The sequence below is a fragment of the Vombatus ursinus genome, unplaced genomic scaffold (assembly GCF_900497805.2).
Source record: "Vombatus ursinus unplaced genomic scaffold, bare-nosed wombat genome assembly UNPS02014774.1, whole genome shotgun sequence".
Taxonomy (NCBI): Eukaryota; Metazoa; Chordata; class Mammalia; order Diprotodontia; family Vombatidae; genus Vombatus; species Vombatus ursinus.
This window is the reverse complement of record NW_020954552.1, coordinates 16,785,786-16,802,453: the sequence shown is the minus strand read 5'-3', so window position 1 is coordinate 16,802,453 and position 16,668 is coordinate 16,785,786. Positions and strand designations below refer to the sequence as shown.

The 16,668-nt window shown below is 38.2% G+C and overlaps 1 protein-coding gene across 1 annotated transcript in view; it reads right to left on the bottom strand.

Moving 5' to 3' along the window:
• The window catches only part of ACOT12 (acyl-CoA thioesterase 12), a 74,071-nt gene continuing 57,403 nt past the window's right edge, over positions 1 to 16,668 (bottom strand). The window contains 4 exon segments of the mRNA XM_027864321.1: positions 1 to 170; positions 816 to 942; positions 10,021 to 10,149; positions 14,619 to 14,752. Of these exon segments, the coding sequence (XP_027720122.1) occupies positions 24 to 170; positions 816 to 942; positions 10,021 to 10,149; positions 14,619 to 14,752 (537 nt within the window). The 3' untranslated portion in view covers positions 1 to 23.

Genomic DNA, 16,668 nt, shown 5'->3' with positions numbered 1-16,668 from the left:
TAAGAGCTGGACTATTTAAAATATTATTTGTTGATAAATCTGTCATTAGTTGCTTCTTCTATGAACTGGATACATGAAGTAGCTGTTTCCTCAATGGTGCTTGACCAGCCACCAATATCTCCAGCAAAATAAGGTAGGGTGCTAGAAGAAATTTGATTCAGGTATGATACCTATTACAAAAAGAAAGAAAAATATATACACACACACACACACATATATATATATACACATATATATTTTTAAACTGGACTTTTATAAAATGGGAAATTTTTTAACATAGAACATCTTGTTGGGGTTTGCATCTCTTTAATGGGGATGAGGCCATAAACTGACCCCTTATGGTCAATTTCTGAATCAGTTCTGGGATAGATCTCAAGGGGTAAGTCTCAGGCTTCTAGGACCAAGATCCATAAGTCACTGAAAACAAATTTTTTTATTAAATTTTTTTCAATTAGCAAAAGTCTATTTTCTTTCCTCCTACCTCCCCCAATTAGAAAAAAAAAAGTAAAAGCAATACCCTTCTAAACAAATGTGCACAGTTAAGCAAAACAAATTCCAGCACTGCCCATGTCAAAAAAATATGCCTCAGTCTGCCTTCTGAGTCCACTGCCTCTTTGGAGGAAGTATAGCAAGCTTCATTGTGGGTGCTCTGGAATTGTGGTTGCTTACTGAGCTGGTCAGAGTTCTTAGGTCTTTCAAACTTTGAGTGTATTTTTAAGCCTGCCCTCCCTCTATTGCAGAATTGAATTAGGAGATTTTTCTGTGTCTGCTCTCCCAAAAGCAGAACAGATCAGCAGATGTTCTAGCAAACTCACCGTGCAGGAGCTGCTGTCCACAGCCTGTATCAGGAATCCTGCACTTGCGACCTCACTTCTGGTGTACTGCGGAGAAGGTGGGACAGATGCCAGGGTGATGGACTTCATTGCTACTACATAAGTGTTACTGGAGGAGGAAAGGAAGCTTCCTCAGTTGTCACAGAAAATTAAGACTATGTCTGAGCAAAAAGACAGTGATTACAAAGCAAACCTAGTACAGCAGGGGCCATCTCATTCGGAGAGAAGCAAAACTTTAAACAGACTGTCATATACCTACCTCTTGAGGGTTTGCAAGCACTTTCCCTATATATAGCAAGGGAGGGCTAAATATAATCATCTCTATTTTACAAAGGAGGAAACCGAGACTTGAAGAAATCAAAGAGCTTGTCTAGTCATACTTCTAATAAACTTCAGAGCTAGGAGTTGAACTGTCAGGGCTTGAATCCAATGTTCTTTTCACTCCAACCTGTAGCTTCTATCAAGACCCTGATTTTTTAGATCAGCAATCTCTATGGGAACTTTATTGAGGGGGCACATTCAAATTTATGAAGTATTGATAGAGGTGAAAGAAGTGTTTTGGAAAGGGACTGCAAATATTTTGTGCCTTTCTACCTAGATACTGCTGTTTAGGCATAGGCAATTTTCAGTTTAATTTTTATTCCTGTTGCCCATGGGTTGTCTTTATTAAACTTTTCTGTTCCTTCTTGCCCACCCCTTAGGATTAAGCTTGTTCCACTACTCCATAAGTAGTGGGCTCCTAAGTGACCACACATAAGTGGCTCACGTATAAATGTGAGGCAAGGGAGGAAACAGATGGAATCTAGAGAAGGATGTAGGGGGACAGCACAAGCCAAGAGCATCCTAGGCAATTCTTAAATGGCCTTGCCACTTTCCCAAACATTTATTTGTTTTTGTTTTGCTTTTGTAGGCAGTCAAAGTTAAGTGAGTAGTTCAGGGTTAAACAGCTAGTAAGTGTCTAAGGCAGGATTTGAACTCAGGGCTGGTGCTCTATCCACTGTGCCACCTAGCTGCCCCTTTAGTGTTTGTTTAAATGAAAAACAGGAGAGAGCTTAGAGTATCTGTCCATCTGTCTCGTCTACTCTCATCCTTGCTGCTTTGTCTCTGTCCGAGTCAAGCTCTTCTCTGCACACTACACCTTCTCCCCTTTAAATCTGTACTTTTGCCTTCCCCTTTCAATGACATTCTCACTGGAGGCCTCCTCATTTTGATAAGAAAGATTTAAGAAAATGGTTTTATATTCTCTCAGACTCCCAGGTGATTGTAAGCAAAATGACCACCTGGGCAGATGTCCAACAGCCCTTTCCATTTTATTCTCTGGATGGCCTTTCCATCATAGATACAATCCCTGGAGCAGCCCTCAAGCAGAATGCCCCCTGTGTCCAGCGTTTGCCATTTCCGCTAGAGCCAGCCACCTTGGTCACCTTCTCTAAGATACTCCCTCCAGAGCCTCCTCTTAGTTCAGTTTATCATCTTTCTCAGGCTCTTCTCCCTTCATTTCTTGTTTGTTCATACTGCCTTGCCTCCAGACCATTTACAGTTACTAACATTCATATAATACCTTAAGGTTTGTACTTTACATATATCACTTTATTTGAACCTCGTAACAATCCTGTAAAGTAGGTCTTATTTTTTATTTCTACTTTACAGATGGGGGAACTGAGGCAGATCAGAGTTAAGTGATTTGCCCAAGGTCACACAAGCTAGTAATTAATTGTCTGAGAAAGGATTTGAGCCCAAGTCTGCCACTCTATTCCCAGTGTTATACTGGCTCCCTATTTTGTGTACCAATAAGATCTCCCACCTAATGTTCACAAATGACTGTGTCACAACACTCTTGTGAGGACATAGAATCATAGATTTAGAGCTAAAAGGGATCTTCAAGACCATTAGAACTAATCCTGTCATTTTGCAGATCAGGAAATTAAGGCACAGAAAAGCTAAGTGACTTGCCCAGGGTCACACAGCTAGCAGATGTGAGTCCAGTGTCCTATCCACTATTCACCACTGCCTCTAATCACTCTGTTATCAGGCCCATTTTACAGATGAGGAAACTGAGGCTCCAAGAGTTTAAGTGATTTGCCTAAAGTCACCAAGGAAACCTCAGATGCAGAACTTGAGCCCAGGTTCTGCACCTTCAAATCTAAGGCTTTTTCCATGACTACATGCTGCCACCAGGAGACCTGTTATTTTGTCTCTTGTTGATTAATTTCTGCCCCCATCACAAACTTCTTTTATAAAAGCCACATCTCCATTTAAAACATGCATGAGGTAGTTCTCATCTACAGAGAAAGAAAAGCACAACTACAATACTTATAGACAAAAGATAGTAAGTATTGATCACATGAACACTTGGAAAACTCTGGTCTAGTAAGAGTTTGCTTTACTTACAATGAGACAAAGAATTTTATATGGAGTTCATAGCTATCACAGAAAGGCCAATAAACGTCTTGTCTGCCTTCTATGCCTGTTATTGTACGAAAAAGCAACTCTGCCTAGTAATAGAGCAAAGAAACTTTTATTTGCAGCAATGCCCTCCAGGGAAGGGTCATGATAAAATTCATTATGTAAGGTTCAGAATCTTGGTTCTAACCTAAAGTTCATGGCCTTGGCATTGAAATAAAACAGCTAAAAAAATGACAAATGGATCTCGACTATGACACATTAACAAGTAATAGTGACAGCTTCCTTCTCCTAGAGAAGGGAGATGTCTGAACATACTAACTGAAAGTAGGGCCAAATGGGACTCTTTTTTTTTTTTTTTTTTGGCAGTTGGGGTTAAGTGACTTGCCCAGGGTCACACAGCTGGTAAGTGTCAAGTGTTTGGTCTGAGGCCAGATTTAAACTCAGGTCCTCCTGACTTCAGGGCCAGTGCTCTATCCACTGCACCACCTAGCCGCCCCTCTATCTTATTTTTAAAGGCATGTGGAGCAGAAGATTTTATAATTTTTTTTGGAGATGTTCCTGTAATTGGGACTCTTTCAAGAAATTCCTCTATGTAACATAAATATTCCATTCTACAACCTCAGCCCATTTTCTCTTCTGTATAGGGTAGAGAGGTGGAAGGTGGGATTTATAGCAGGAATGCAGGACTGGTTCAATATTAGGAAAACTATCAGCATAATTAACCATATCAATAATAGTAACAACAAAAAATCATATGATTGTATCAATAGATGAAGAAAAAGTCCTTGACAAAATAAAACACCCATTCCTATTAAAAACACTAGAAAGCATAGGAATCAATGGAGCCTTTCTTAAAATGATAAGTAGTATCTATCTAAAACCAAAAACAAGCATTATCTATAATGGAGATAAACTTAAAGCCTCCCAAAAGGATTAGGAGTGAAGCAAGGATGTCCATCATCACTACTACTATTTGATACTACACTAGAAACAATAAGACAAGAAAAAGACATCGAAGGAATAAAAATAGGCAATGAGGAAACAAAACTATCACTCTTTGCAGATGATATGATGGTATACTTAGAGAACCCTAGAAAATCAACTAAAAAACTAGCTGAAATAATTAACAACTTCAGTAAAGTCATATTATATAAAATAAATCCACATAAATTATTAACATTTATATATATTACCCACAAAACCCAGGAGGAAGAGATAGAAAAAGAAATTCCATTTAAAATAACTGCAGACAATATAAAATACTTGGGAGTCTACCTGCTGAGACAAACCCAGGAACTATATGAACACAATTACAAAAACACTTTGTATACAAATAAAGACTGATCTAAACAATTGGAAAATATTAATCACTCATTGGTAGTTCAAGCCAATATAATAAAAATGACAATCCTACCTAAGTTAATTAACTTATTCAGGGACATGCCAATCAAACTACCCAAAGAATTATTTTATAGAGCTAGAAAAAATAGTAACAAAATTCATCTGGAAGAACAAAAGGTCAAGAATATCAAGGGAATCAATGAAAAAAAAATGTGAAGGAAGGCAGCCTAGCAGTTTTAGATCTCAAACATTACAAAGCAGTAATCATCAAAACAATCTGTTACTGACTAAGAAATAAAGTGGTGGATCAGTGGAGTAGATTAGATATGCAGTACACAGTAGCAAATGATCGTCATTATTTAGTATTCGGTAAACCCTAAGATCTACACTTTGGGGGTAAGAACTCAACATTTGACAAAAATTGCTGGGAAAACTAGAAAGCAATTTGGTAGAAACTGACATAGATCAATATCTCACACTGTATGCCAAGATAAGGTCAAAATGGAGAATGACTTAGACATAAAGGGTGATACCATAAGCAAATTAAAGAGCATGGGAAAAGGCACCTGTCAGATCAATGAATGAGGGAGAGTTTATGACAAAACAAGAGATAGAGAGGATTATGGGAAGCAAAACAGATAATGTTGATTATGTGAAATTAAAAAAGCTTTTTGCACAAACAAAGCTAAGGCAGCCAAAATTAGAAGGAAAACAGGAAATGGGAAATTTATAGCAAGTTTCTCTGATAAAGTTTCTCTCATTTCTCAAATATATGGAGAACTGAGCCAAATTTATAAAAATGAGAGCCATTCTCCAATTGACAAATGGTCAAAAGATATGAACAGGCAATTTTCAGAAGAAGAAATCAAAACTATCAATAGTCACATGAAAAAAATGCTCTAAATCACTACCCATTAGAGAAATGCAAATTAAAACAACTCTGAAATACTCTGAGACACCATCTCACACCTAACAGACTGGATAACGTGACAGAAAAAGAAAATGACAAATGCTGGAGGGGATGTGGAAAAACTGGGACACTAATGAACTATTGATGGAGTTGTGAACTGATCCAACTGAAAGAACAATTTGGATCTATGCCCAAAGGTCTATAAAACTGCATACCTTTTGACCCAGAAATATCACTAGTAGGTCTGCACCCCAAAAAGATCAAATAAAAGGGAAAAGGACCTCTTTGTACAAAAATATTTATAGCAGCTCTTTTTGTGGTGGTAAAGAATTGGAAATTGAAGGGATACCCATCACCTGGGGGGTGGCTGAATATGTGGCATATGATTGTAATGGAATACTATTGTGCTATAATGACAAGCAATAATGACAAGGATGGTTTCAGAAAAACCTGGAATGACTAACATCAATTCATGCAAAGTGAAGTGAGCAGAACCAGAAGAATACTGGTAACAGCAATATAGTGCAATGATCAACTGTGAAGGACTCAGCTACTCTGATCAAGACAGTAATCCAAGACAATCCCAAAGCACCCATGATGAAAAATACTATCCACCTCCAGAGAGAAACTAATGAACTCTGAATGATCATTGAAGTATATGTTTTAAAGCTTTATTTTTATATTTTATTTTGTTTGTATTTCCTTTTGCAACATGGCTAATGTGAAAATATATTTTGCGATATTTCACATGTATAATTGATATCAAATTGCTTGCTTTCTCAAAGAGAGGGGAAGGGCAGGAGAGAAGGAGAGAAATTGCTACTCAAAAATTTTTTAAATGATTGGTTTTTTTTACATGTAATTGAGAAATAATGAAATAAAATATTTTTTTAAAAAGTATACAGAACAGATATTTACTTTAGGCTCATGCTTCACTATCCATGATGTAGAAATAAAGGCCTGTATTGAGATGGTGTTAGTGAGAGAAGAGAGGAGGGAACAAATATAAGGGAGAGGAATGAGTCAAGGGTAACAAAAACATTTGAACATGGGACACTGGGTGAATGATGGTTCCATTTTCAAAAAGGGTAAAGAAGGAAGAGCAGAAGTTTTGGAGGAAACAATTTTAGACATTGTAAGTGTGAGGCGCTGGTAGAAAACCAGGTGAAAATGCTCTGGAGATAGCTACAGTTGCAAGTCTGGAGCACAGGAAGATAGATGTTAGGATTATATAGATTTGGAGGTGATAGGTTAGGGGAAATCAACGGAAACTATGAAAATGAATGTTTTGTCAATGCGGAGTGTAAAGAAAAAGAAGGGAATTGAAGATAGCACCTTGGATAATGGCCACCTTAAGGCATCAGCAAGAGAATGTGGCACCAGTAAAGGGGACAGAGAAGGGGCAGTTAAGAGAGAGAAGAGAAAAACTAAGAGCATGATGTTATCTCAAAAGCCAAGGAAGGAGTGTCCAGGAGGAATTGGTTAACTGTGTCAGATGCTACAAATAGGTTAAGTAGGATGAGGATGAAAAAAACCCCACACATTGGATAAGAAGTTTCCAGGTTTATTGGTGACTTTTGAAAGAGCAGTGGGATTAGAATCCAGAATGCAAAGAGTTAGAAAGGAATGAGTGGCGAGGAAGTAGAGGAAGAAGTTTTTTCTCTCACTGTACAGTATTATTCTTTGCCATGAAGAATTATGGCACACCCCCAGAATATCTAGAAACTCCCTTGTGTATTCAATTACTACTCAATTCCTGTCACATATTGAGGTAGCTGCCATGAACCTTTGAGAACTACTGAGGTAGAGGCATCTGGTGTAGGTTTTTTTTTTTCCTCAACAAAGTTGGTCATGAAAGGGAAGATACAAATGGAATTGTGGTTGTATGGGAAAGAAGGGTCCAGGGAAGGTAAGGGGATGTGAGAATGTGTGTTGGCAGATGGGAACGAATCAGCAGAGAGGGAGATATTGATGATGCATGAGAATAACAGCTGGAATAAGTTTCTGGAGAGGAATGGGATGGGCTCAAGGGTATAGACAGAGGGATTAACCTTGTCGTAGAGTAGTAACACCTCTTCTACTGAGACAGAGGAGAGGGAGGAGGAATCAGTGATGAATGACACTGAGAATTTTTGATCAGTACAATAAGGGATCTATGCAATGAGCCCCAGTTAGAAAGAATTCTATGGATACCACTGAAAATCAGTATTCATACATACATAGATAGATAGATGGATAGATAGATCAATTGATTGATCATATATATACATGTATATACACACATATTTCTCTGTGTGTGTGTGTGTGTGTGTATGTGTGTGTGTATAGTAAGGGGAGGTGGGACTTCTTTTCTGGTGGGAAAACAGCAAAAGGTTTCAGCCCTACTCAGTCACTTTCAGTCAGGTTAGATGACTCTCCTGAGGAGATTTGTTTGCTGGGAGTTCAAAGGAGTGGAGATTTTCTCATCCTGCCTACAAAACCAGGGAAGAAAAGCATTTAAAAAGACAAACACTACCTGAGGGCTTCTTTGGCTGACTGGAGAACTTAATCTCCAAGAGCTGAGATAGACTCTGGGGCTATGACCTAAACAATCTGAAATTACTCTCATGGAGGGAAAAGGCCATGTAGCAGCTGCAATTCAGCAAACAACCAGCAGCCAGCAGCAGGTGAGACCTACCAGAAAGCCTCCCAGAAGAGACACCAGGCCCTGGCAGCACAGTGCAGAAACTAGACAAGCAGGAGATGCTAGTAGTTTGCAACAGCAGTAGAGAAAGACAGCCACAGCTCGGTTTAATCACCAGCCAGCAGCTGACAGCAGCGGTTCTGTGGGAGTACAGCTATGGAAGGGTTCTAGCAGGCATGCAGCCCCAGGAGCATGAGTTGCTCTAGTTACATGTTGTTTGTTTGTTTCCCAAAGGAGGTTTCAATGGATTTCTAAGGAGGAATCAATGTTGAATGACACTGAAAAGGTTTGAACAATAATAAGGAATCTATGCAATGAGCCCCATCTAGAAAGAATTCCATGAGCATCATTCAAAATCAGTGCTATCTCTACATTTCCTTATCCCACAGATGATCCCTGCGTGTTCTCCACGTGGATTTCTTACACACATGCCCCTTCTATGGGTATTCCCTGAGGTGGGAACCTGTGGGAGAGTATACACTTGTGTGTGTTTGGGGGGAGAAATTCCCCTCCTGGCTCTGCTTCTGACTTTCTGGACTTTGCCACTATGCCTCAGCTAACAGCCTCCTGCTGGACCTTCCTTAAGCTCCTGAGGCCTCCTCATCCTGGAATATCCATCTTCCCCAGCAGCCTTCTTACCCTTGAAGAGTGATGTCCTACTCAAATAGAAATGGGCGTCTCTAGTATGTACATAAGGATTTCTGCTGCACAGTGACAGTTTTAAAATGTAATATTATCTATGTTTTATTGCGTTTTTATTTATTTTGATAAATACTTTCCAATTACGTGTTAACCTGGATCTGGCGGGACTCAGAAGTGTTGAACGCTCAGGCAGCCCTATACGTTTGAACTCTCTGCCCTAGAACAGGCTACTTCCCTCATTGATGAGTTCTTTCCAAGACCTCCATGATGGGGAAGGGCCCGGACTACCTAGTCTTCATCCTTCTCCTGGCTCTATTTCTGAATTTCTGAACTTTGCCACCATACTCTCGTGTGAGTCCTTCCCTTTAGCTTGCTTTTCAGCTCCCTTTTATGTGTTGTCTTTCTTCATTGGAATGTAAGCTCCCTGAGGGCAAGGACTGTTTTTCGTTTTGCTTGTATCTATATTTGCAGCATTTATTGCAGTGTCTGGCACATGGTAAGTGCCCAATAAATATTTGTTTTTACTTATTTTACTATGCTATTTAATTTTTTTCCTTTGAATTAGTGCATCTTCTCACTGGTACAATAACAGAGTTACCTGTGTGGGCTTATGAGGTATAGTTTTGTATAGATACTGATTCAAAGCATTATTTGAACCTGGAGTAACTTTCAGGAGGTCTTTGATTAAGAGAGGAGGTGACTATATAGGTCTCTACTCAAACTCAATAAAATCCTGTTCTGATCTCTGGGGTTCCCAAAGGCTATGGCCAGAGAATACAAATTTTGGTGCCATTCACCAAGCTCCAAAGACTGTTAAGTACAGGGCTAGAGACAGATTTTATGTTTGTCATCTGGGGACCAGACTCTCTGTGTTTAGAGAAGTGGTTCATCACCAGATTGGCTTCATGGTGATGTACTTTTTAGCCACAACTTATGAAGATTGTTTACTAAGGCATAAAGGAATTATCCTCTGCATTAGTAGAGGGAGTATCCACACTGAAGAAATTGCAGATCTTTGAAGGGTTAAAATACAAGTACTCTAACTACCATGCACTGATTCTAAAGACCTGAAATTGATTCAATTCAACACAAATTCAGCGTCTTCTTTGTTCAAGTAGCTGTCCTAGGTGTGAGGCAGACCAAGATGAATAACACACATCTCCTGCTCCCGTGGAGTTTATAATCTAGTAACTTCATATACTCACCTATCTTTAGCAGGTCTTTTTCGTGATACAAGGACAACCAGATCTATGGGTTTGCTGCTACTCACTTTTGGACAGGTGATATGATATATTGTGTCATCATTGCTCACCCAGTCTATGACCTCACAAGACCTGTAAGTACACAGAACAGAGAAAATAAATACTTTATGATCGTAATCTACTCCTCAGAAGGTGTGGGCAAGAAATATCACTCAGTTAAAATATATTTTGCAAAGTTGTTTGCTATATAACCATAAGCATCTATGTTCACCTGCAAAACTCACTTCACTTTCCTATCAAAGGAAGTCTCTTTAATACAAATGCAAAAGGGAAGAAAACATAGTTCTTGCTTTCAAAGAATTTACAGCCTAAGAGAAGAGATTGGATATGTATACAAATATAAGACTGGATGTTATATTCCAGTAAAATTGATAAAAAGAGAGTTCAGGAGAAAAGGTCATTTTTTTTCCCTGGGGAAGGAGATGGATTAGGGAAAGCTTTGTGGAGCAAATGGCATTTAAGCTGGTCCTTGAACAATTTTGACAGGCAGAAGAGATGTTAGGGCAGGCATTTCAGGTGAAAGAAATGACACAAGAAAATATGGGACAGGCTGTGTTTAGGGAATAGCAAGTAGTCCAGTTTGGTTACAGTAAATGATAATTGTAGAAAAGTATCATGAAATAAAGCTGACAAGGTAGATAGACTGTGGTTAGATTATGAAGAGCCCTGAATGCTGAGCTGAGTTTATATTTTACTTTATAAGAGATAAGAACCACTAAATGGTATAGAGCAAAAAAGTGACAGGATCAAAAAATTCTTTTAAAAGAAGATAAATCAGAATATTGTTGCTCCCTAAGAAACAATGGAAGTGATGGATTAAGGAAATTAGGGATGACTTGTACAAACTGATGCAGAATGAAGTGAGCAGAAGGAGAACAATTTATATGACTACAATATTGGGAGGAAAAACAACTTTGAAAAACTAAAGAACTGTGAGCAATGAAATAACCAATCACAAGCTCCAGAAGACTAATAGTGGTAATGAGGTAATGGAGGCAGTGAGTATAATAGCCTTTCAAGAAGTTTGGCTGTTAAAGGGAGAAGGAAAATAGATCAGTAGTAATTCAAGCAGCTGGAAGCATCAAGGGAAGGATTTTTTTTTTTAAGGACTGGGAGATATGTGCATATTTATAGGCAGAAGGGAAATTACCAGTGGAGAAGGAGAAATTAAAGATGCAGGAAACCTGAATATTAAAGATCAGACAGTAAAAATTAAAAGAGAAGCCAGGTTATATACCTTTCACAGCTGTGGGGAATGTATTCTTGATGAAACAAAGGATAGACGCAATTACTTAAGATAAAACATAATTTACATTGCATGACACTGAAAAGCACAAATAAAACTAACGCATCTAGGATAATGAGCAAAACAGTCAAATGTGAAAAAAAAATCTATCACATTTCTCGGATAAGGGGTTGGTATCTAAGATACATAGACATCTAACAAATTTATAAAACCAAAATTCATCTTCCCTGTAGATAATAATCAAACAATATGAACAAACAGTTAAAAGAATTGAAAATTATTACCAACCGTATGAAACATGCACCAAATCACTAATAATATGGAAAATTCAAATTGAAATAACTCACCAGAAAACCAGAAAATTATCAAGGGTAGTAAAGTCAAGAGAGGAACTGTCAATTTTGGAGAAGATTGAGACAAGATAGAAATACTAATGCATTGGTCGTGAGGCTGTGAGTTAGTATAACCATTGTGGAAAGCAATTTGGAATTATGCAAATCATTGGCTAAAATGTCCATACTCTTTGACCTAGAGATTCCACTTCTAGGCAAATGCCCCAAGGAGGTCAATAATAAAAAGAAAAGCCTCATGTACACTAAAAATTTATAGCAGCAGGTTGGGTTTTGCTTGTTTGTTTGTGGTAGCAAAGATCTGGAATCAAAGTACATTGGGGCAAAGTATAGATTGCCCACAAAATTGTGCTACATGAATGTAATGGAAACAACAAATATAGAAAAACATGGTAAGCTTTGCCTTATCTGGTGAAGTAAGCAGAGACAAGAAAAATGATATACAAAATGATCACAACAATGTAAATAGAATGAACCACCACAAAACAATCAAAAGTGAATGTTGCAAAATTACAGAGAACAAACATGCTCCTAAAGAAAATAAATGAGATGCATCCTCATCCCTCTCCTTTGCAGAGGTGAGATGTCCAGGAGTTTGTTACATTGCACATATTTTTGATTTTTAAAAAATGTATTGATCAGTATTTCATTTTTTTTTCAATTTTCAAAAATATTGTTATATGACATGGCTTTTTGGGAGGGATGAGGGAAAGGTACTATGGGAGATATTCTAGTGGTATAAAAAACAAAATATATCAATAAAAATTTATTTCAAAAATGAATGTTATACAATTAAAAAGAACAAGTATGACTCAAAAGAAGAGTTCTGAGAAGACACCTCCCCCAACTCATTTTTAGATGGGAGAGGGAAGGGATCCATGCATGTAGAACATTGAATATATTGTCAGTTTTTTTAATGTGTTGATCAGTTTTGCTGATTTTTTTCCTCCTTTTTTATTTTAAAAAATTCTTTGTTTTATGAGATGACCCTCTAAGATGGGGAGAAGAGGGATATGGGGAAGATTAGGTGGTCAAAACAAAAGACATGAATAAAAATTTATTTTTAAAAAATAACTATGCAGGAGAAACAGTGACAGAAGGAGAAAGCTTCCAAAGGAAGCAGAAAGGGGAGGGATCAGGGGCACAGTAGATCCCTTCTTCCAATGAGACAGGAGGGAAAGAGAAGATGGGTGAAGACATTGGAGTTATGCGATGTGGAGAAGCAAGTATTGATATCCAAAAGCCTTGGTCTCAGTGAAGTAGGAGGCAAGGTCATCTGCTGAGAATTTGATAGGTGAGGGTGACTTTGGGAGCTTGAGGACAAAGGGAAAAATTTGGTAAACTGCTGAGGGGAATGTGATAAAGGGACGGTAACAGCCAATAAAAAAGATGGCAGTCAGAGGGACCAAAGGATCGTAAATGTAATCCTAGAATGGATCTTGGAGGTCATATAAAGGAGGGAGTGGGTTTTGAGCAGAAGATGATGAGTTCAGCTTCAGATACTTCTATAGATCACTTTTGTCATCTTGATAAGTTCTGAGATGCTCAGAGAGTGGCTAACCTTGTCAGGCACTCCATTAAAAAATTGACGAAACCAACCTTCACCACAGCATATCTAGTGAACAGTGGTGCTCTCTGGTATGAGTAATTGGGATATGAGTGGAGACAGAATTTCTGGTATTATTCTTCCTAGGAGCCACTTGGAGAACTTGGAGAGATTCCCACATAAATGCCTCCATAAGGGAGTTGTGTGGAAAGCATTCCCTTTTCCCACAGTGGGTCATTATGATGACATTAACCATGATGTATTATTCTGGCAGTCATGCAAATGTAACACACAACCCTAGAGAAGTTTCATTTTAATTGTATTAAATTGTCTATTACAGGGTGTTAATTACAGCGAATTTTAGAATTTTTAAAGATTGGAGCTCTAATTTATTAAGGTTAGGAAATAAATGGTAATATTTAATGTAACACTAATAATATCCCTGCCAACCAAACAGGAAGCACACATTACCATATTTACATTTAAATAAGATTTCTGTGAAGGCAGCATGGCAGAGTAGAAAAGGCACTAAAATCATAAATTCATAGAGTCAGAAGACCTGGGTTTGAATCTTGGTTCTATTATTTTCTCTCTACTTGCATTACCTTAACTCATCAGCCTGGACCTGAGTTTCCTGATCTATAAAATGAGGTGGCTGTATTAGATGATCCCCAAGGGGCCTTCTGGCTCTAAATTCAATATATGTCTAAATGATGCTATAGTGCAAAAGGAGTGGTTGGAACCTATACCCTAGGGCCATCAATTTCCAGTGTGGAAAATGTATGACTTTACATGTAAGTACTCACAGCCGGCATAGTTCACAGGGTACCCAACTATACAGTCTGGTGTGTATTGGTGGGGAGGGTCAGTGGGGTGCTCCAAGTCCCTGGGATCACGGCAGGTGGTAAACAGTAGACAACTTGGTCATGGGGTGACAGTAGTGCTAACATTAATCAGTTGAGTAGTTGTCAATGAGGACAGGAGGAAATAAGTGTTATGGTTCTGTTTACTCAAACATCTGTCACCATCTTCCTCATATTTTCCTGAGTTAGGGGAAGGAAGAGGGAGAATGATTTTTTTTTTAGCATAATAACAAACTCCTAGAGTAGGGAAGTAAGAATGATACTAAGATAATTTAGGAATAGAATGAGGGCAATTAGATTATAATCTCCATAAGGGCAGGGAACCATCTTTTGTTTTTTGTATCTATTCCAAACTCCAGATACAGAGTTCTACTTAAAGTAGGCCATTATTAAATACTTGTTAAGTAGGCAGAGAACAATGTGTTAGGGGATAGAGTCAAGTTCTCACCTCTGTCTGAGTATGTACCATGAAGGATAAGTTGATTTTTTAAAAAAAAGTGTCAGAGAGAGAGTTTGGTAAAACATTTTGTTCTTACAAGTAATGGGGGTCCCACTGAGGCCGCATCGTGAAGTCAGATAGGGAGCCAAAAACCAATTTAGTCGGTTTCTCCACTTGCATTTCTACCCAGACTGACAAAACATCCCTCTCCTCCAAGGTATGCATTTTGACCTGAAAGAGAATAGCATTAAAAAAAATTAATTATGGATCTAGTAATCAGTGCTTAAATCAAGAGAAAATATTGCATATGGCTGAACAATCTTCCTGAATGGTTAGGAGCAAAACAAAACAAAACAAAACACCGTGAGGCAAAAGAGGAGTGGTTGCCTCACTTCAAACAATCTAGCTGAACAAGTTGGGCTGGCGAGCCTAGAGGCAACGTAGATCGTTACAGTCCTCCTCCCTCCGGTTACTGTGCAGCGGCTAAGTTTCCCTCCTGAAAAAATGAGGATAATCCTTCCTCCAAAATTCAGAAACCAGACAGTTTGATGTTTCTCGAGATGTTGGACATGATCTTTCTTTTTAATAAGAAAATAATATATTATTTATATGCTTATACATACAAATTTAGCAAGACTTGGAAGTGTTTTTACAATACATCAGCAGGAGTTTACACACTTTGTTTAGACTTTTGAGTCTAATTGTCTGTTGAATGCCCAGGGAACCGGGAAATAGAAAAAAGAAAAATCAGCTTAATGCACCCAAAGTTTCAAAGCTGATTCTTTTGTTCATTAATAGAAATTATTAAATGTTTATCAAATTAAAAAGTGGGAATAACTTGTCTATGTAAAAATGAATAAGCATTTATTAAGGGCCTACTATGTGAAAAGCACTGCTACACACTGAGGAAGAGCCCTATTTGAGTGGAAGATAAAGTACATGAGGTGGCATAATGTGAAATATGCCAGGAAAAATTGTCTGGAGCCAGGTTGTGAAGGGTTTTAAATAATTGATTTACTTGCCCCAAGTCTCTCCCGATTCCAATCCACTCTGTACACAGCTACCAAATTGATATTCCTAAAGCATAGTTGCCCTGCTCAAGGAATTCCAGTGGCTCACTCTTGCCTCTAGGATCAAATGGAGAGAGAGACAGAGAGAGACAGAGAGAGACAGAGAAAGACAGAGAGAGACAGACACAGAGGCAGAGACAGAGAGACAGAAACAGAGACAAAGATACATAGGTGTAGACATACATGTATGAATTGTGCATGTATGTATATATGCATACATATTTATGTATATGCATGTTGGCTAGAACCAGGTTGTGAAGGGCTTTAAAAGCTAACAGATGATAGATAACTACAGAGAGATATACAAATGCATACATACACTTTATGTATATGCTATGATAGATATACATACACAGGCATATATATATATATATAGGTAGACATAGATTACATCACTTGTAAGAAGCTATAAAGATATACATATAAGTAATCTATGCATATACGTATATGTATGTGTATCTATCTATCATCTTTTAGCATTTAAAGCCATTCACAACCTGGTTCTAGGTGATGTGTATGCATGTGTGTGTGTGTGTGTGTGTATCTATATACAGACACATACAAGCACAATACATATATGTATGTCTATGCCTCTCTCTTTCTGTAGATAGACAGATATAGATATAGATATGTATTATATATTTGATCTTAAAGGCAAAAGTGAGCAACTGGAATTCCTTGAGCAGGGTAACTGATTTTAGGAATATCAATTTAGTAGCTGTGGGGATTGTAGAGGGGAGAAACTTGAGGCAAGGAAATCAATTAGAAAGCTATTGCAAAGCAGCAAGGTGGCCCAGGGGATAGAGCACTGGTCCTGGAGTCAGGAGGACCTGAGTTCTAATCCAGCCTTAGACACTTGACACTTAACTAGCTGTGTGACCCTGGCCAAGTCACTTAATCCCATTGCCTAGAAAGAAACAAAGCTATTGCTATAGTCCAGACTAGAGCTGATAAATTCCTAAATCCAGGCAGTGGTATGGGTAAGTAAACAGTGAACAGAAGAAATATCCATTCATCCATCCAGACACCCGTGTGTGTGTGTGTGTGTGTGTGTGTGTGTGTGTGTGTGTGTGTGTG